Source organism: Mytilus edulis, chromosome 10 (genome assembly GCF_963676685.1).
Source record: "Mytilus edulis chromosome 10, xbMytEdul2.2, whole genome shotgun sequence".
NCBI classification, from domain to species: domain Eukaryota; kingdom Metazoa; phylum Mollusca; class Bivalvia; order Mytilida; family Mytilidae; genus Mytilus; species Mytilus edulis.
In genome coordinates, this window is record NC_092353.1 from 40,372,655 (window position 1) to 40,395,773 (window position 23,119).

The following is a 23,119-nucleotide window of genomic DNA, read 5'->3' on the forward strand; positions in this document are numbered from 1 at the left end:
TAGCATTTTAACCTTTTCATGAATGTGACCTACCGAATTAGACTATTTACCGGGTTTGCAATAATATGAGCAACACGACGGGTGCGGCGTGCCACATGTGGAGCAGGATCTGCTCACCCTTCCGGAGCACCCGAAATCACCCCCAGTTTTTGGTGGGGTTCGTGTTGCTCAGTCTTTAGTTTTCTATGTTGTTTCGTGTTTACTATTAAACCCCGTTCACACTAGCTTGTTTTTTAATTTATCTAATTTGAATCGATCAAAATAAAACCAGTTATTGTTCACATTATCTTTAATCATAACGATCTCTATCGGTCTAATCTAAAAAGAACTGATTTATGAAATTCATGTGTCTATGCACTATTACTGATACACAAACTTGAAAAAAATATGGATAAAGTTATTGTTACTCTTCAATCACAATTTAAAATTTTGATACAGGTTTTATTGCAGTTTTCTTTAATTTTGAAAAAAAAGCTACAAAGTTTCAACATACAGAAATGCTGCGATTCCTGAAAAGAAAAAAAAATCAACATAAGAAAAAAAGACAAAAAATTCGCAAATTTCGGCTACGGCGAAGACAACATGTTGCCAGTTTGTTTTAAAGGTCTGTTAACAACGCAATAATGGTAAAACAACGAACCTCTGATATAGTTTTGCCGCTATTCATGCGCATACGTTATTTTCGATTCAATCGTACTGGTTTAAACCGATATGTGCGTTCACATTTAACGTAAGAACGGTTTACTTTAGATCGATTCAAATAAAACCACCTCTTTTGGTGTTTTAGTTTAGACCGATTGAAGAGTCGATGCAAAGCGTTTACATTAGCCCTTAAACCGATCTAAAGTGAATCGGTCTAGTTTAATAAAATGTCCTAGTGTGAACGTGGTCTCATTTTTCTGTTTGTCTTTTTATATAAAAATGTCCTAGTGTGAACGTGGTCTCATTTTTCTGTTTGTCTTTTTATTTTTAGCCGTGACGTTGTCAGTTTATTTCCGATTTATGAGTTTGACTGTTCCGCTGACATCTTTCACCCTCTTTTAACAAAACGTCGAAACTGTCGTTCAAAATACTTACTGCAACAATATAAATAAACAGATTTATCGCTTTAGAATACAGCATTTTTAAATTTTAAACTTTTACCTGATAAGATAAAAAAAAAAACCGTCTGATTACATTTTTTCTTCGTAAAATCACATATCATAGAGAAATTAGAGTCTATGATATTGAGTCAGAAACCCAACCACATAAAACAACTTGGCAACGCTTTCTAAAATTTAAACATTTTGATTGTGTTTCTGTATGAAATACGAATCATTTGCATCTCGATAGACTTAGTGCTCCAGTAATTTTGATGGAAGAATTGAAGTCTAAAATCCAGTGCCACAAACAACATGTATAAAGAATGAGCATCTGAAAATTTGATATGAATATAAGATACCCAATTTTGTTTAAGACCAACACACTTTTCAAATGTTTAAAACCTCTAGATCACCATGCAACAGTACACAGGAAGACATGCCCCTTTAACGTGTCATCGAGCCGACCAGTCTTTACACTTACTTAGTACTCACATAATGCCGCGTGCATAACGTAGTCAATGCAATAAATTGCAGCGCAGTCTGGATACTGCAAGCTCGGTAGTAAGAGGTTTTATGCCAGAATTAATGTGCATTCTATTTTGAAAATTAAGATTTTAGAAAGTGCCAGATGAAAAAAAAAGAAAATCCTGATGACGGCAAATCTGTACACGGTCTTTGGACGCATGACGTGTTGTTTTCATTGTTTATAGTTACCTCGAGTTTACACCGCATAAACTACACGAAGAGTGAAAATTGTGAATGAAATGCTCATAGAGTCCTGTCTTTCCTGAACTACGTAAATTACCCGACCTAGCATGATTTGCATAGAGAGTCGGTCCTCCGTGAATTGCACCAAAAAATAGACCTCGCATGAACATCTTATAGAGTCGGACCTCGCATAAACTGCACACATTGTCGGAAGATTTTAACTCTGACTTACATCTATGTTGTAGTGGTTACATCACTGCCCAAGGTTAGGGGAGGGTTGGCACCTACTATTTTTTTGTTTCAGTCTGGTTTATTTTTGAGAATTGACTCATTGGCAATCATACCACATCTTTTTACTTTTACATTACACATGTTATTGAGAATAAGAAATATGAAAAATGTTTTGAATAATCTAAAACTGTCATGGTCTATTGTTGGTGTTATTTATCTGTGTCAGCGTAAAAATGTCACTTGTATGCTTAAAAAAATAGACATAACAAAATTATAATCATTAAACATTTTCAGTGGCGTAGTTTCCTTCAATAAGAGCAATCTAATTAAAAACGGATCTCTCATCGCTCCTGTTTCTGATATGTCGCGTGGGAGATCTAACGAAACCGGCTTTGAGGTCACATGTGAGTGAACTAAAAGTCATGAATTTATAAAGATATGCAAATGAGTTGACGACCTATTAATAAGCCAATCAAAAAAGTTTATGAATTATTATGACTGACGATTTCGTCGTAAATAAAATGAGTTACATCCCTTTGCCTTACGTTAAACTTCCAAGATCGTGGAAGACTCAATTTCATTGGTCGAAAAAGACACACCTACGAGGTCACTCACATGTGACCTCAAAGCGGGTTTCGTTAGATCTCCCACGCGACATATCAGAAACAGGAGCGATGAGAGATCGGTTTTTAATTAGATTGCAATAAGAGGCAACTTGAATGATGAAACTGCCTCGTATACATGTAAGTATTTGACCAAGAAAAAAATTAGGAAGATAAATAGTAAATCTTCAATGCGTATTTGAAAAATACGGTGGTTTAAATTTTAACATTTGGCTTTCTTCTGTAACACAAGGAATTCTACCCATAAACGTAAGTCTAATAACTCATATCAAGTGAGGACAATTGGAACCGACCCTGATATAAGATTTATCAACAATGACACGTATGAACTTTTTTGTAAATCTTGATTAGTACTCAGCGGTACGACTTTTCCACCTCCAAAGACAAGCATTTTGGCAATATTTTCTTTCAAATAATTTATTCTGCACCGACAATGCATATTTTGTTAGGGAGGGGACAAGTTTTTTTATAAACCAACAATTTTTAACCGTAGATTTTTTGTTTAACCTCAATGTCGTTTTTATCATAGTGTTCTAAGTTTCATTGCCATCCCCCCCCCCCCCCCCCCCCGCACCCCACCCCATTCCTTCCCCCACATCCCATTTTCCTCTCTCTTTATTTTTTTAACTTATCAACAATCAACTATATAAAAAAAACATTCCCACCTTAAAAACAAGTCCTGGTTTTTTATGATATTTTTATGGTTTATTGCGCTTAATTACCAGCAATGAAGATGAATAATTCAAATTTAACCGCGTATATACCTCTACATTGTTACCATTGTATATTATTATTGTATTTTAAAAATAGATGAACTACATACATGTATAGTGCCTAACAAGATTTTGTGAGGTAGACGAAATTGACTTTAAAACGATCATATTGACTTTTGATGTGCAGAAATAGGCAGATCGGACATATTTTGACTTTAGTTACTTAATTCTTAAGTTTGGGATTAATTGTAATCAACATATTCCAATGAGACTGAAAAATGCTTTTTTTTATTATGATAAATAATAATTTTACCTGCCGTAGTCGTGCGTAAAATATATTTCGGTATTTCTCTTACGAAAATGACTTGATTAATGGAACAAAACGTATTATTTGTAAACTTTCTCTTTACTCTTCACAATAGGCTTTTAAAAAATAACCTTTCAACTGTATATTCCGAAAATTTTGTGAAAATCGAATAAGTGGCAATTCTCACCTTTCATACCTTAACTTTCATTGATAAAACATAATATTGAATCGTCCAGTGTCCAGTTTGAAGGTCATTTTAGTTACCGTACACATTCATGCACGTTCTAATTAATCAATAGTCATGTATGAAAAGCATAAACAAGTTTGAAGGTAAACTAATAACAACTTAATCCAATCAAATTGCATACGATTCAATAACAATGACCAGTCCACATCATAAAAATGTATAGGGGTAAACTGGGTAGTGAGAAAATGTCAGATATTTTAAGTTCATTATTTTGCAATAACGAGTTTAAATTTGTTAACCAATAGATTTGTTATAATTTCATAAACATGTCGTTATGTATTGGTATAGTTTTTGGATCTTTCATTAGCGTATTTAAGGCTGTAGAAAGTTTAGCCTTCAAAAGTCAACATAATCATTGACTTTATAAAGAAAATTCGCCTTTTTAAAACATTGAATGTTTCACAAATAATACGCGACAACAAAGCAAAATCATTTCTTAAAACACTGCAAAAAAAATAATTCTGATTGATGCAGTGGTATTGTCATAAATTGCACTGGAGTGAACAGTGGTACATCAAACGTCGAATTCCCTCACACAATGTTATCACACACTATAGTATATGCGTGCGCATATTTAAATGTGACTTTGTTGTAAAGGTATATATATATTTAGGAGTAGCCTATATTCTGTATATTTGTACTTCCGCATATATTACAGGTTAGACTAGTTTTATTGTGACAGATATTGAAATGTATGTTGAAAAATATGTTCGATACAAAATATCCATCGATATTCTACTTCCATCACTAGTCTACACTACGGAAGTTCAGACAGTTATCATGGTTATGGAAGTATGACGATCGTTGTAGCGTAGATGTAATATGGTTGTTATGAGCTCTTTTTACTTTTAGTTTACAGCCCCTCAATATTTGGTCAGTTAATTAGTGTGTGTGTGTGTGTATGTGTATATGTATGTCGTTATAAAGAAGATGTGCTTCACTTGTATCAAGTATTCTACAGGAGATTTTGTATGTTCATGCTACAACTTGATAATTTGATAAGCCGATTTTTGGAAATACGAAATGAAAGTGGGGCGCAATCACCATGATCACTCAGCAATATTATGTTATTCATTAATCATGTTAATGATTTCGTGCAGATTTCTGAAAAGCATGAAGCATAAATAGTTCTTATATATTCACATCTCCGAAATGAAAACATTGAAGAAATATTATTTTAAAAATGAAAGTAAAATAATTTTACTGCTAAAACTGTGCCCTTTTTACTACGAAGTTTCGAAAATAATTAATCAAAAAGATTTATATCATAATGAAACGTGAATAAAAGTTCTATATTTTTTTATTTGATTTTTTGATTTTTTTTGTGTTTTAACGCCACTGTTAAGCACCGCATTTAGGCTATTTCGTGGCGGCCCGTTTTTATTGGTAGAGGAAGCCGGAGTGCCCGGAGAAAACCACCGACCTTCGATAGGAAAACTGACAATCCTAGTCAATTAAGATTGGAGTCGAGTGCACCTGCACGAGCGGGGTTCGAACTCACAACCTCGGTGTTGACTGACTAGTGATAACAGTAGTAACTATTTAGACCACTCTGCCATCGAGGTTCCAACTATATTTTTTTTATTTTTTTTTTATAATTTGAGATAAAATTTATTTATTACCATTAGTAGTTGTTACTTTATCATATGGGATAAAAATCATTCAAAAAAATCAATTCGTGTTGGCCCCAGATGACTTTTAAATTGTAGATATCATTGAAAAAGCTCCAAATTATCTGCCTTTGGTGCAAAAATGCTATTTTTTGGCATTAAAATTGAAAAATCTTTTTGTTAACTCATCGGTGAACTATACTTTTTATTATAACTTTTCAAATAAGCTGTACTTAAACTAAACTATTGTAAAATTTGAGCGATTTCTGTAATCAAGTTCTTTTTTTATTTCGATATTACCTCTATTTCTCCCATTAGTTCAATAGAAAAAAAAGTACCTTTACAAAAATGTATGCCTCTTTCGATAGCAGATTGTGAGCGTAAATGAACAGTCCCACCATTTTTTTATTTTATTTTTCTATTAAGTATAAAATAAGTTTCATTTACAGAAAAATAAAGCGAAATCTTATATTAAATTTAAAAAAAAAATGATTTAGACCCGCAAACCCCCTTTTAAAAGTGTGAAAAGTACAAAGGTCTATCATATGCATTTAGAATATATACAAATGCATGTTTAACCCCGCCATATTATGTATGTGTCTGTCCCAAGTCAGGAGCCTGTAATTCAATGGTTGTCGTTTGTTTATATGTTACATATTTTTTTTTTCGTTCATTTTTTTTATATAAATAAGGCCGATAGTTTTTTTCGTTTGAATTGTTTTACATTGTCATTTCGGGACCTTTTATAGCTGACTATGCGGTATGGGCTTTGCTCATTGTTGAAGGCTGTACGGTGACCTATAGTTGTTAATTTCTGTGTCATTTTGGTCTCTTGCGGAGAGTTGTCTCATTGGCAATCATACCACATCGTCTTTTTTATATAAAAATGTACTTAGCACCATAACACATGCATATACACACACACATCGCAATCGGATTATAAAGGATTTCTTTTTTTTATGCCACCGCCGTAGCGGAGGAGGCTTTTAATTTAACTATTTTATCCTTATCCGTCTGTACGTCCGAACGACGTCCATCTGTACGTCCCAAAGTTGTTTCCGTTCTCTAACATGAGTTTTGTCTCAAGCAAATGAAATGAGACTTATACATAATACAAAGTACTACAAAACACAGATGAAGATTGAATATTGGGGGCATCAATTAACCCGATCTAGAGTTATGTCCCTTTATAAGCAAAACTAAAGATGCTGAATTTTTCGTTTCCCTTCTCCAACTTTAGTTTACCTCGAACAAATGTTATGAACCTTATACACGATGCTTATTACCGCAAAATACATGTTGGTGGTATTACTTTAACCGTTCTAGAGATATGCCTGCTTACAAATTGAAAAATGGCTTAATTTTTCGTTGCTGTTCTCTTTCTTAAGTTTGCTCAGCCAAATGTTATGAAACGTACTCACAATTCTTAACACTACAAAACTCAGATCAAGTACAAATAAGGGTAGGGTCACTTTTACTGTTCTTCAGTTGTGATATGCAGACGAGGGAGGGGGGGGGGGGGGTTCATCTGTTTCCCAATTTCCTTTTTTTTTTATTATTTTCACATTCTTTTTGCATGTTTAGAGTAAAACTTAGACATTCTAGTATATAAAACATATTCAACTTATTTTGTTAAATTTGAAGTTTTGTCAATGGAAAAAGAGGTTATATTGGTTATTGGTGTACGATCAGTGGCAAATATTTCATGTATCTAAAGTGCGTTGTCAATTATTATGGCGGCACGCCCACTCTTTCGTTGTGTATTCATACGCCAACATGTGTGTAAGTTGTTATTGTAAATATAAATAATATAAAAAGTTCTTTGAGCCTTATTTTTGATAGAAATTTGTTTATAATGAATGGCAACAATTTATTTTGAATTTATTGAACCATAAAAATATTTTTTTACTCCACAGTTTACATAATCCGCTTCGCGGATTGTTCGATGTGAAGAGTGAAGATTTTATGGGTCAATACATTCAAAATAAATAACAGCCATTCATTAAATAACATAAAATACTGTTAATTCATTAATTTTCGTGGGTACTTATTTTGCTGAATTTAGGAAATATTTTATTTTCTTGAATACATGATTTCGTTGTTTTTCTAAAGTTTGTATTCAAGCTGATAGGAAATGTGGACTTCATTGAACACTTAAATTTGTGGTTCATCTATTACAATGAATTTCCAAGAAAATTGTTACTCAAATAATAGGGAAAAAAAGTAAAATAAACATTCAAACTCCAAGGAAAATTCGAGACGGAAAGTCCCTTATCAGATGACAATATCAAAAGCTCAAATACAATTCAAACAAATGGAAAACAACTATCATCTTACTGAGATTGTAAAGACATTTCCTTGTGTAGAAAACGATGGATTTAACATGGTTTTATAGTTAGCTAAACCACTCACGTGTAGTTAAATACACAATAAGATGGTACATAATAGCAGATAAGGACCAAGTATATAGTCCTACAAATTGGAATTAAACAGATTTAGGCGTATAAAAGTAGCTCCATGTTGTAGGTATGAAACGCGGAATACCAATAGAATCGATGTGTCCTTAATACCGTTATATTTTCTATGCATGTGAAATGAATTTGTTTAATTGATCGATACCACATATCGTTTCCTGTTTTTATATAATTCCTGCACTTTGTGCATTTATAATAGTATTTTGTACTATTAATGCAATATTTAACATTTATTTGTTTCAGGAGAATGGCGACTAATTCGACTACTAATATTTGTAGTATATGTGATTTTCGTCAGGTGACTAATCCATCGGTAATTTGGTGTTCCGAATGTGATGAAGGCCTTTGTAAAGAATGTACCGAACATCACAGCATCTCAAAGGCAACTAGGGGACATAGTACAGTTTCTATCGATACATACAAGAAATTACCGCCATCAATTCTAGCTATTAAACAAACTTGCGAAAGACACAACGAAAAGTTTCATATATACTGTTATAAGCACGATAGTCCATGCTGTAAAAAGTGCATCGTTGAGACCCACAACGAGTGCAAAGAACTTTTTGATATTGACGATGCGGTAAAAGATGTAAAATCTTCAAATGCTTTCATAGAAATAGAACTCACCTTGGCAGAAATTTCTGAAAATCTTAAAAGAATTCGAAAAGACCGTGAAGAGAATTTGACCTCAATCAGGGAAAAAAGAGATAAAATCGAGTCAGCAATAAATATGTCTAAATTAAAGATTGTTAGTAAACTTGATGAATTGCAAGATAAACTATTGAAAGAACTCAACAAAACAGAGAAATCGGAGAGCAAACAAATTCACAAATTGTTAACATCAGTGCAACAAGCAGAAAAAGACGTAACGGTATTCCAAAATAACATAGCGAACATAAAGCAACATGCATCAGACCTACAGGCATTCATTGCGCTAAAACAAATCGATCGTGATGTAGACGAAAAAGATAAATTTGTTCAAACATTAGTTAACAGCAAAGATTTAAATCACACTGTTTTGTCTTGGAAGATTAGCTCTGATTTGAATAATTTCAATACCGCTATCACAACGTTTGGAAAAGTTGTTGTTGAGTCTAAATCAAGTGACATTACTATTACAAGGAGAAAAAACCAGCAAGCTCAGACCATGGTTAACAACCCGGTATCGAGAACTGTCAACACTAGCATTAACGATGTATTAATGGATTCGATGAGAGTCAATCATAACGACTGCAAACAATCTTAGCGATAGAGGAGTATGCGACCTTATTAGTCAACAAAACTTCACCAGAACCGTTTGAAGAGGAACGATCGTTGTCATTGCTCAGTTCAAACCGACAACCTCAAATAAACTTAGAATCTCCGCCCAGGAAATGGCACATGTGCGTGTAAAATACAGATACAAAACACGAAAATTGATCTTCATCAACGGTCTTATTATGTTCACGGATATTTACATTAATATCATGTGGTAATTTTATCGTATATGCATGTATTAATTCATTTATAAAATTCTGTTAAAGGATAAAGGTGCTTAATCTGGAATCCTTTTTTGAAAATTATATTCGTTACACCTGTATACATGCATTTTCAGTTCAGCAGCAGCATAATGTGCATCCTTTATTTTTATTTTGTCTGCTTTAAAGTATATTCAAAGGAGGGCGCACAAACATAGTTTCTATTTGAACCAATCGTGAAACAAATTTTTCAACTATGACACGCCTGAACGTTTTCGTAATCTTATATTGTACCCAGCTGTGAAACGACTTTTAACCTTTTCAATCTCTAAAGACATACATTTGAAAGCTGTTTAAATTCAAATCTGACGATCAACCCAACAAAATATTTCAAACCAATCTATGAACATGTGTTAATTTTGTTAAATATCTTTTAGTCATTGGACAATCAAATCTTTATTGTTTCTTGCACGGGTAAATAATGGCATAGTAACCCAGTGGGCACTCAACGTTGTGACAACGTTGAAATTTGGTTGAAATATGGTCGTGACGTTGATCGACCTAAATTCAACGTTGATGTAACGTCATGGTATTCAACGTTGACTTCACAACGTTGTTTCAACGTTGAATTTACGTCGTTAAAATCAACGTTTAAACAACAACGTTAATTCAACGTTGGGTTAACGTCAGTCAATCGCGACAGAAAAATCTTATTGTCAAACTTGAAGGGTACAGATATATTGGATGAGCAGATCGAACAAGGAGCAGTATTATAAACGATTGGATAATAAGTGTCTAATTTAGAATTTATTATACTTATAAGGGGGTCCACTGACTGCCATAAGCGTGAGGGGGTTTCCTCCTGTCATGCTTCCATGATCCCTATATAATCAATCATTTTTCCCATAAAAAAGGGGGTAGAACGAATTGCATTGTTTATGCATGGAAAGGAGTTTTGGACAAGAACAAGTGGTCAGGACTCTGGAGACATCACCAATAACAAATCGGCTTTTTCAAATTAATTTTGTTTTGTGTTTATTTTTTAAGTGTCTTTAAAAAAATCAATTCTAACCAATTATTAAGAAGATCTAATTTTGGTTTATTAATTATCTATATTTTGGGAGATCTCAAAACCTGTTCATGCTATTTTAATTATATGTATATCTGTATAAATATGATATATTCTTAGTTTATATTTTTTTCAAATCAAATCGATTTTTTTAATTGCTTTCATTCAATTAAATAAATTGGTGAAATTATTCGGTATATTTATTTAATTATTTTTACCGATTGATATTTAAAATATAAACTTAAAATATCATCGATGTACAATGTAATCATAATAATTGAGAAGTTTTTAAATTTTCGCGGTTTTTCAACTGGAGTTCCGAATATTTACATTTGGATGCGCACGCAAGCATGCGCACCTCTTTTTAACATCCGTTTAGAAAATTTTGAAAATCATCCTTGAGAAATTATCGCACCAGACTGATGAACAAATAGTGAACAACTGCGTCTAAGGAATATAAAGAAGATAGAAGACTTTTCTGTATAAACCTCTTGATATTAGCGTAAGTCTTTTTTACAGTTAAATTAACGAAGAATCATAATATAAACAAACACATTCAAATTATTTATCAGATTATCTGCATGTTTACCTTCACAGAAATTATGAGAAGATCTTTTCTTACTGAATCTAATTCAGTTTCATGTCGAAACATGATTGCATATATCCTCTAATTAGCAAACTAACATAAAACATATCTAGCCATGCACAGAGTCAGTAATATTAGAAAAAGGGGGAGGGGTGTCATTGAAAACTAGCCATTCATTCCAATACAACTCGATATGGTGTGTCTGACGCATATAGAAATGGTCTGCTCTTAAACACTGTTTTGGTCTTTTATATTTTTTCGTTAAATATCTCTCATCTTTGATAGTTTGATCTGTATATGAACATCATGGTTATTGCAAAACACAGATCTGGTTTAAAGGGTCTTGTTATTATGCAAGCTGGTATAATTGTTTCAAATGAACATGTTGTTTTCTATGATTTGAAATAGTTGTTTTATAATTGGTAGAATTTGATAACATTTCCGGCTTGTAAACGTACACAACTTTATTTATGTAATTCAAATTTATGTTATTTCTTTTCCATGCTTTCAGATGCTGTTCTAGTTTGCCACAGAGAGACACCAGAATCCAAAATATCCGAGCAGTGATCAGGACATTTGAAGAGTGCCCCACAGAGAACAGAAGGAGTTTCTAGGCAAAAAGAATAAATCATTAAAACAAAATAAATTTTTCATTTTAAAAACCTCTTTTTTTAAATTTCTATAGTTAATTTAGTGCCAGTAAAAAAAGGCAGTGAAATTTAGAAATACGTTATTTGGTGCATCTTTTTTTCTCCGGTTTACTCAATTGTATAGGGTGTATAGAAAATGATTGAATGAGTAAACAGCTTGGTGATGGTATGGTTTGTTCCAAATGCCTTCTAGATAAATTTTAAAAAAAAACATACGGTATACCCTCAAAAAGTTAAATTTCAGATCAACAAGTATCAATAAAAATGAAAAAAAGACAATAAAAAAGAAGTAAATACATGAAATATCGGATTACAAAAACTTAAAATGAGAACATTTTTTTTTTAATGGTCCTGCTATGTATTCACATAAAACAAAGGAGGCATTTTGTGTCACTGTGTCAAATTTGCTGCATTTACATAATTTTGTATAAGTTGGAAAACTTGATCAACCAGAATCAAACCAGTGTGCTGTAGTAAGTTTTTCTTTTTTCCTTTGCTTTGAGAAATTTGATGTGCTAGAAAAGTAAGCTTTGTTAATATTGATATATTTGGTTTCAAATAAAATTTTGATATTGTAACTGTCTCTTTCTTTGTTTCTGATTGTTATTGTCTACTATTCTCTTCTTGAGTCCCTTAATCAGAAAGGAACTGTTGATGGACACTAAATTGAAATAAAACTTGAAAGTGGCTTTTTCATTTCATAATTCAGGTATTTTGTTATTGTATTTGAACACGTGCCAATTAGGATTAATGTACACCCCTAAACCATCACTTCAACCAACCTACAAATGACCCAACTACAACCTAAGGCAGCAACCATTTGATTTTCTGGGGGGGGGGGGTTGGAAAAAAAAGTTTGTTTCCAGGTTTTGGTGAGAAAAAAAAATTTGTTTTGGACCCTGAGAAAAAAAAATTGTTTGTTTCACCCTCAGCTCCCACTATATGTAATGCTAAAATTGAAAGAAAAAAATTGTTTTCGGTTTGTCGCTAAAAAAATAGATTGTTCTTCGCCGAACGCGAAAAAAAAAGTTTGCACAGAAAAAAAACCCATAGCCCCCCCCCCCCCCCCCCAGAAAATCAAATGGTTGCTGCCTAACTCGACCTGATTTCAACATAAACCAGACTTGATTTCAACCTAACTCGACCTGATTTAAACCTAAACCCGACCTGATTTCAACGTCACTGGTACCGATTTCAACTTGTTATCAACGTCAATACAACGTTGAAACTGCAACGTTAATTCAACGTCAGAATTTCAACGTCATTACAACTTTCAAAACTAACCCAAATTTCAACGTTGTGACAACGTTGAAGACTGACTTTGGATCAACGTTGATACAACGTTTTGTGCCTGCTGGGAATATACCGGTGTTACAGTTCGTAAATTGATGGAGAATAGCAATCCCGGGTTACAAACTTAAACTCAGTGAAACACAGCAATTATCAGTTATTATAAAAAGAAAACAAAGGAACAACAGGAACACTGAGGTGCAGCAAAACCAAAGGCCAACATACACCATGTACATAGAAACGAAATATTTGATAACAACTCACACATTCCTGACTTGGTACAGTTTTCACGGCTAGTCAAGCCCCCTGCTTATATGTCAAAGTTACAATTATCGACAAAATGACAACACTACGTGGCAGAAATACAGCACAAACACTCACAAAAACACTCACCATAGGGAAACGCACAAACAAATGATATAATAGTAGACACAACATGCAAACCTAAGTACAACAACGAACATCTTCCACCAACGAGACACCAAAAACAGTGACGCTCTTACGTAACAAACATGCAATCTAGAACTTTAAACGTTTATACAATTATTTTCACAATATCAGTCCGAACAATTTCATGACATTGATAGTATTAAAATGTTATTTTATAATTTTTTGAACTACCAACGATAAGACGTAACACATTATCCAACCGAAACCATAGCATAAACATAAAAAACGAATACATGAATGTTGGATGTACAAAATACAAAGACACATCGCATAGCAGTGCAAGTTCACACTCGGTATAAGTCATTCTGGTATTCGGTGCTCAATAGACAGACGAAAAAAAACATAAGCTATGACGTGGTAAAATGTCATTATAATTAGTTAGTTAATCATTAGACACATCGTATAGATCAACCAATTCGTGATGAAGGTCATTTTTAATCTGTCTTCCTCATAACTCTGTTGGGGAAGTTTCTGCATAAGGACCACACTCATGTATAGAGTCATTATAAAGTGTATATGCACGAGCTTAACAAATCAACTGAATGACATATGGGTGATTCAGTGATAGGACGTCATTTATATATCTGAGGGTAAATTATAGAAATATGCAAGGGTTTTTTTCTTTTTGATTTTAATTCTGCTTCATACGAGTACAAAAACAAGTCAGCTGAAAGGGGTGAACAATTAGAATACATTAGAATACCGACTGTCTGTTGAAATATCAATCCTTGAAACTCAATAACTACATGTCTTTTGTCGATTAAAAAGTCCAACATCTTTATATTTTCTGATAGAATCAGTGAAGCTCTTCACAAAATAAGAATAGTTATAACCCAAAACGAGAAATTTATATCTACGATTCAATTTTTTGTAGAAAAAGCTCTGTTTAATGAGCTTTCATTACGCATAGGGAACAGTGGTCTAAAGTGTGGAAAAATCAAAGATCTTTAATGTTGTTGCAAAATTGATGAGATTTTGATTTACGATTTAGCTGCAGAATTTTGAAATTCCACATCTGATTAATACAACTAGTTGAATATATCTCATCACAATATTTTTTATAGACCATCTTTTACTGCAGGAAAAATAGTAGTCAAAACTTTAGAAATATGTTTTGTCGAACATTTTGATTATCCTTTTATGTATCGTTCTTTATACTGAGTTTTGTGAAGTTTGATATCCAATATAATGACGGTAGATTTTCTTCGTTTCCTTTGGTGTTAATACCAAATGAAAGAAGAATAATTTTGTGAGTTTGTAAAATTTGTATCCTTTGTAAATGATGTTAAAGGTTATTTATGATTACAACTTGTGGTGTTTATTTAAAGCTCTTTTGTGAGACATTGCAAATAATGGGTTTTACATACGAATACACTATTATAGGAGGCTTTATCTGCTGGAACAACGACATATTTGTCACGTAAAGAGAATAAAGCATCCATAACCCTCGGGTTCTAGGATTGGTTAGAAACCTTTGTGCTAATAGTATATAGTAGCTTCTAAATTGCGCTTCTAAATGATCGAATAGCTTTGATCCATTCGGACAAAGTGCCCAGTTCTTGTTCGTCTGGTTCGCGCCTTATCCATTTCCTAGAATAGTACTCAACTGCATCAATCAGTTACCTGAAGTGTTTTTCCAGTTGATGGGCTAGGGAATTCTATTTTTTGGTCACTTAGATAACAACTCTCTTAGTTGTTCACTGGTAACAATGTCAATGTCAAGGTCGCCAGTAATAAAATGATCTGCCGAACTATAATTATGGTTAGACGCTGCACATCACCAATCCGGATGTTTTGATTTCACATCATTGCAGTTTATAATAAATTCATCATAGATACCCGAATTGATATTTTATATCTGCGCCAGATGCGCGTTTAGTCTATAAATTTCTCATCAGTGACGCATTAAAAAAATAAAAAAAGGCATAATAAAGTATAAAGAAGAAGAGTATTGAGGACCAATAATGTTCTTTCAAAATTGATAAAACAGGTAAGGTGGTATATTCCTTAGGTACAAAGGCCTTAGTTTTTCAAAAAACAGCTTATCTATAATTATGACGATATCAATTCATGTCAACAAATAAGTGCTGACTACTGGGCCGGTGATACCCTCGCGGAATAAAAAATCCACCAGCAGTGGCATCGACCTAGTGGTTGTAAATAAACTCATCATATATGTATCAGGCTTGGGACTTTAAATTTGCACCAGACCCGTGTTTTGTCTACATAAGACTCATCAGTAATGTTCGAATAAAATAAAGATAAAAAGGCCAAGTAAAGAACGGTGTAGACGAGCATTTAGGACCAAAAAAATCAAATAGTTTGGCCAAACATAGCTAATGTAATCTATTCATGAGGTAGAAGGACTCTTAAACTCTCTTATGATTACAATACAATATATTTGTTTAAGTATATGAAATTGCAGGTGTAGCTCTAATTTTGAAGTAATCAGGTAGATATATTTGTACAGATTTTGTAAAGATTTAAAACATTGCTGATATTGATAGCAAATAAACTGTTATTGGCGATTTTTTTCCTCATTTTTGGAAGAATTAGTTTAGGATTTAAATACTAGGGTAATCAATGTCAGATTTAGAATCAACAATGGAAGTATTTTTTTGCCTCTTTAAACTATTCTTACCGTAACACCCACGGACATGCTTTTTAATTTCAGCCATTATCTAGTCTATGGTAGAAAAAAAAAGTTATTTCGGTTTGAACGACAGTGGTTGCAGTCCGAGATGTAATTTCAAAGTCTCAGATTTCAAAGAAGGGCTAGAGCTGAGTCAGGTAAGAGAGTCGAGAGTCTTCGAGGATATATACCCGGTTTGAATTACATGATCAAGTCAACTATTTAATGTATTGAAAAAATGGCTGAAAGGATGTTTTAGATGTTGCAGGACAGGTACTATTAATGTACTTAAAACATGGACAAACACCTGACCAACCATGGTCCAAACTAGAATTATCATGAAATCTGATTATTAAAAAAGGACACTCCTGTACTTTTTTTGAAATCTTAAAGTGAACTCAGTGGTACGACTTTTCAACTTTTTAACCTGTAAGTATATATATTTTGAATTAGTTTCGTAGTATTTGTAAAAAGTATGAGAATTGTTTTGCCATCTAATCTAAACTTTGTATACATGCATTATGAAAATAATAATTGCGTTGTTAATTCATAAAAGCCGTGTGTCCGAAGCACTTGTCTAGATATACCTTCATCATGAATATTTGGAAGCCATGGATATATAAATACGAAGAAACGTAAGAAAATATGGAAATAGAAATTGACTTTAAGGATGTACACCTCTGAGGAGCAAAACATTTCTAGAATTAAACTTTTTTTCTTAACCTGATTTTTGGGTTTATATGACTGTAAAAAAATAATTGGTGAAGAAAATTTCATATGGTGGTGCACTTTTCGTTTGCTACGGCCCTTTGAAAGTACAAAATTTTCATGATTTTCCAATTTTTCATCAATTTTACCTATTTTGGGCCTATTATTGTGAAAAAAATCATAGTTCCACAATTAGACTTTTTTCATACTTTCAATAAAGATGAAGTGGACCAATCTGAATAAATTTAACTTTGAAAAAACTAAAGGTAGGTGTTAATATAAGAAAGTTTTATCATATTGTGATGTTTTTTGTGTCAAAATCATGCTGTCAATTTTGTAAATTTATGATTTTTCTCAGTTTTAAAAACAAAATGTATATTCTTTCAACTTTTTTGATATAAATGATTGAAAAAATACATATATTTGAAAAAACAAAATTGATATTGGATGTACATGATTCTTACAAATTGATTTTCTCACCTATTTTCTCAAAATTTTGACTAAAAAGACTGACTTAATGGGTCGTAAAATTTAAAAACTTGATTACTCAAAAACTGTTCATTGAAAATACGAAATTTTTTCACAGAGTTATGTTCGTTTATAACATTTTAAAAATACATTGATATTTTGCACTTGTATCACATGTTTTGGAAATAATTTCAGAACGAGATTTCAACGAGACTGAAACGTCAGAAGAATACATCCTTAAAGAGATTGTGAAATACGGTAAATATTGCTCGATAATGCCTACTTACATGTAAACAGGTCTCTTCTTTTTAACTGATTTGTTTTGTTTTATTCCTAGAAAACTAAATGATATTAGATTTTCATCGATTGTCATTTAGCGGCTTCATCAATTTTATTTTAATTGGACAAACTCAATATTGTAATAAATTTGATGTTTAAATAGCATAACTAGTTATTAACAGTTTGATACATACATGACATGTTAAAACTAAATATGGAACCATTAATTAGGTATTGCCTCTTAGAAAAAGGGTGACTCACTACAATTAAACCAAGATTCTTATTCAATTTTTTTCAAATATATAATTTTAAAAACTAGCACATCGGAGAGCCTATATTCAGAATTTGATAACTTTAGGCCTTATTGTTTGTTTTTTGTTTTTTTTAATTAATCAGATCAGTATTCTAGTTTCTTTTTAATCTTGTATACAAGATTTGACTGATATTACATGAATTATTTTAAAACCTTAACTTTATAAGTCAGCTGTGCCACAGGATTATTGGCATTATATTGTCTACAGCACAATCAAACACCAAGCTTAATGACAATACATAAAGGCAACTGTTACAGTAGTATACCGATGTAAATTCATTATCGATACGGGTCTTACATTTGGTACGCTAGACGCTGTTTATCTAAAATAATTACCAATGACGCTTGAATAAAACAAAAATAAAAAAGGCAAAATCAATAACGAAGTTGAAGAGTGAATAAACTCTTCATAGGAACCCGGATTGAAACTTTATATGTGCCCCAAATGCGAGTTCCGTCTACAAAACACCTACCAGTGAGTCAGACGTTCGAATCGAAAAAAGTTGAAAAGGCCAAATAAAGTACAAAGATGAAGAGTATGAGGACCAAAACTTCCTAAAAGTTTGGCCAAATCCTTAACTTTCATATCTTTAACACATATTGAAACATACAGACTGTGCAAAGAGTATACATGCATGTCACGTTTCAAAAGAATCAATATTTGTAATTTAGTCTAATCCTTGGGAATCTTGGCTTGTTTGTATTATTTTTTTTTTCTTCTTTCTTTTTGCCATGGTGTTGTCAGTCTTATTTTTGACTCATGTGTTTGAAAATCCCATTGGTTTATTTCACCTGTATTTTAATCAAGTATAAAAAGGAACTGAACTCCAAGGTAAATTCAAAAAAGAGGAAATCCATAGAAACTTATATAATCAAACTCTTTCAATCAATGTAAAGTTAAATGTCATGTATTACTATTGTCGTAAAATGAATTGTTTTATTTTTTTTTAAACATTTAAATTTCGTTCATTACACCACTGTCAGGGTATTTTCACAATGCAATATTTTTCTTGCCTATAATTGCCAAAACGAATTTGTTTAAAAGTGGCACCTGTTTAAATGTGCACTACATTAAATGCATTTTACTTACGGTTTGAAGCGAGTTAATTTGAATGTTTATTGAAAACATAACTATTCTAGTCCTGAAGAGAAATTTATTAAGCCTAGATATCAATCAAATACTATATCACGTTATAGAGTAAATATAGGCAACAGTATTATACTGGCGTTCAACAGTCATAAATCGAATGAGACAAACATATCCGGGATATAAACATAAATCGAGGGATACACATCAACTATAAGAGGAAAACAAAGGAACAACAGGAACAATACTGAAGTGTAACAAAACAAACGCTAACATACATAGAAACGAACTACTGGATAACAATATTCCTGACTTGTTATAGGATATTTTAAGTAAAAATTGTGGGTTGAACCTAGTTGAATGCCCCCGTCCTTCCCACCCCCGCTTTATGACAATGTTAAAAAATGTAGCTAAAATTACAACAATACGTGACAGAAAAACAGTACAAACACACACAATAACATTCATCACAGAGAAACGCACACACAAATATAATAATACAAATTAAAGTATCCATTACCGTAGCTGTATTTGTTAGAAACTTTTCGGATAATTTTGGTTCTCAACTTCTTACTTTATTTGGCATATTTAACTTTTTGATTCAGATGCGTCTTTAGTAGTTGAAACGCATGTCTGGCGTACCTAATTTAAAATCTGTTGACGAGTTTATTTCCAATCAGGAATTAATGACAATATTTCCAATAATAATAGAAAAAAACCAATAAATTTAATTGAATAAATACAAACAAAATCAATATGAACTTTGGACTTTTAGATCCAATCTGAACACTCATGAGGCAGACAAATAATAAACAATACATGCACCTGGTTAATACAAGGAAATAGAATGTGAAAGTATACCTTATCCTATATACACGACTATACACTTCAATAACACATGCATATTCACTCGTTACGCATACTAAATTTGAAACACAATTCTTAAAAAATCCCCAGTTACGCTCGAATAAAAAAAGTTAATGAGTCATAATAAAGTACGAATTTGAAGAGCCTTTCCGACAGACAATGCCGAAAAGTTTTGACAGATTTATGAACCCTACCAGAGTTGTGTAAGTCCTTATTAACATAATCACAGAAAGTTCTGGGTTTCATTTCTTAGAAATGTTGATTTATTTGAATAGCAAACAGACAGTAGACCTGTCATCTTCTCTTCTCCAGGGTTAATAATATTGTTATATGGTATATATTGGTGTTTGTAACATTGGTATTATGACACACAAATAACTTAAGAAATCCTGTTCTCACAATTACAAAGTAATTAGTTATATTCATTCACTGTAAATTTTGAAAGATATAGCAGTAATAGCAATATGATTTGAAAATAATGTTGAATTCCTTAAAGCATATCACAAAAGAAGTATAACAAAAACACTAAACTTAAAGGTCAATTTGAAAACTGGAAATCCACGAAAAATAACAAAGTAAAACGTAATACTACATTATATTAACCAAAGGGACGATTATATATATTATTAGTAATCAACAATTTGTACGTATGTTATAGCTTTTATTACATATTTGAAATAACAGTTTATCAGAAACGAATTGTATGTAAAATCGATTTTTTTTTATTCTGGTATCTATGATGAGTATTGTTTAATATTAACTGCATGCTTAAATTTTATATTCAAAACGATACTGCATTTTAACATTAATCTCTCTAGTGCAGTGCCAGGTAATATTGTCATATAAATACTTAGAATACTTAGAACAAATACTTGTTTAAAATTTACAGAAAAAATAATTGCTATCATATAATTGGTAACGTAGCAGTATATGTATTTTATAGTCAGTCTTTACGACATTATGACAAAGTAACTTTCAAAGCAAAATAAAATTCAAAAATCGTATTTTGTGACTTATAAAGCAATGCCTTGAGTAAAAATCATATGAATGTTGCAATATTAATTTCAATGACGTCATGAACATTTCGAATTAACAATTATCATTTTAATTACAAATTTTTGATTCACCAAAAGGTATGCTTTTGTCATAAAAAGACATTTAAAAGCCCCCTTTGTTTGTGTAGTCATGGTAATAAATAAATGCCAATTATCTATAATTAGCAGATGATTTAAACATCTCTTGTGCATAATAAGCAAAATAAAGAGAAGTATTGATTTATTTAAAACTAAATAAATTAGTATTGTCAGATGAATCTACCTTATTTCTGCAGGGAATCGGGATATTTGATTGGACAGAAGACTTTAAGTATGCATGTGTATAGGTATATATTTTAAAAACAAAACTAAATGCAAAGCATAACTATTTGATGTGTTTGCAAATTATATAATCCAGGTAAGCCTACACCATTTACACTTGTACAGTTGTTTAGATGTAATTCAATATTCTATATTTTATAACGGATTTTATATTTTACTATATATCTAATGGATATAATTCATTATTTTATATTCTAGTATTTATTAATTGGATATTAATACTATAAATGATGTCCGCAATCTAACAACTATTGTGCAAATACATGTATACACATATTAATCATTAAGAAAATTGTAAAGTTTAAATTACCATTTACATCACAGATAATTGTGAAGTTTACTCCGCGGTCCGCTTTTAACCAGGCCAATTTTATAAAAAAAAAATCAAAACAGTTGAAAAAAAAGTATAATGAAGGTTAATTTTTTATTACATATTGGATTCAATCAGGCAAAAAAAAAGCCGATATTCAAATTATCAGCAAAATTTCAATATGGGATTAAAACTGTATCGTATGCCCTTAAATGGAATTGTACATTTTCATCACAGTCGTAAACTAAATACTTCACCAAGACAGATAACGATATCGAAATCAAAGATATTTCAGTGTGTTGCAGTTCTCCTCTTTAAACGTTAGTGTGAACTTAATCCGTGTATAAATATTAAAATTGTCGTAAATTTGAATGTAGTATATTGACAATCACTTGACCCATTAATTAACAAGAACCTTTTTTAAAAGTGATGATTCATTCAATCTCAACTTATATACAATTAAATATATTGATATAACTTTAGTTTAACATTTGTTATTTAGCATGTTTTGTCGCGAGCTAATAAAAGCATATTGTGTGTCAAAAAACTACTTGCAAGGGTATTCCATCACTTTTTCAATTTCTGTTCTGAGAATTATCACATCGGCAAATGAAAATTCTGGTGCCTCCATACTTTCGAATCCGACTGAACTAGAAGATCTTGAAATGTCATTAAGACAGAAAGTATAATAGAGCGAGTTTTTAGATCATTGTAACTAATGCTTGGACACAGGATCTTTACTTTAATCAGACAAGTTTCATCGAAGGGATTGTGATGCATATTGTTAAATTTATCGAAAAACTAAGGATTTTCTTATCCTAGACATAGATTACCTTAGCCGTATTTGGCAAAACTTTTTGGAATTTTGGATCCTCAATGCTCTTCAACTTTGTACTTGTTTTGCTTTATAAATATTTTGATATTAGCGTCACTGATGAGTCTTATTTAGAAAAAAACACGCGTCTGGCGTACTGAATTATAATCCTGGTACTATTTATTCATTTACCTGGAAGTTCTACATTTAGTTGTCTTGGTCGAATCTTTTCATATCTAGTTTCTATTAATCGTGGTTTATTCAATGTTTAAAGGTGGTTTTTTTGTGTTACAGTAGGGTATTCAGATATATATAAAGTATCAACAACAAGCAATTGACAAACACGAGAAAATATTCTTAGTGCCTTATCATTTGTAACATATGAAGCCAAATTTTAGATATCTTATTTGAATTAGGTCACCTTAAATGTCTGCTTTTAAATTCAGCATGTACACGTAGTCCACATATGTTTGCAACTTTAAAGGTTTGAACAAAAAATCTAGATGAACACGAAAAGGCGCATACTACCGTTTTGTTTTGCCAATATGTCCTTTTATATACTAATTAATCTAGTCAAATATTTCGTAGTCGATTGGTACCTGCTCAATGATACGCATCAAGGAAAAATAATAGGCTTTTACAAAATTGAAGCTTCTGAAGCTATGTTCTTCATCTTGATAAGCTATTGTACAGACTACAACTTCCCAACTACAAGAGATAACATGTGAAGGGTTCGAACACAAAAAAGAGACAAAAGTAGTAATCAAA

General features: G+C 31.9%; 1 protein-coding gene and 1 long non-coding RNA gene across 2 annotated transcripts; both read left to right on the plus strand.

Annotated features, from left to right (window-relative positions):
- The first annotated feature begins 4,521 nt into the window (after positions 1 to 4,521).
- On the plus strand, positions 4,522 to 9,791 carry LOC139491162 (uncharacterized). The gene is made up of 2 exons (XM_071278582.1): positions 4,522 to 4,569; positions 8,239 to 9,791. The coding sequence occupies exon 2, from the start codon at positions 8,243 to 8,245 to the stop codon at positions 9,239 to 9,241; it is 999 nt and encodes a 332-aa protein (XP_071134683.1). The 5' UTR covers positions 4,522 to 4,569; positions 8,239 to 8,242; the 3' UTR covers positions 9,242 to 9,791.
- A 1,046-nt stretch (positions 9,792 to 10,837) lies between these two features.
- Positions 10,838 to 11,769, plus strand: LOC139491163 (uncharacterized). Its single transcript, XR_011656471.1, has 2 exons — positions 10,838 to 11,023; positions 11,619 to 11,769. It is a non-coding gene; the product is annotated as an uncharacterized lncRNA (long non-coding RNA).
- Positions 11,770 to 23,119: the final 11,350 nt, after the last annotated feature.

What these genes read in the sequence shown, in the direction of transcription:
- LOC139491162 (XM_071278582.1), top strand. Translation starts at nt 8,243, where the DNA reads ATGGCGACTAATTCGACTACTAATATTTGTAGTATATGTGATTTTCGT.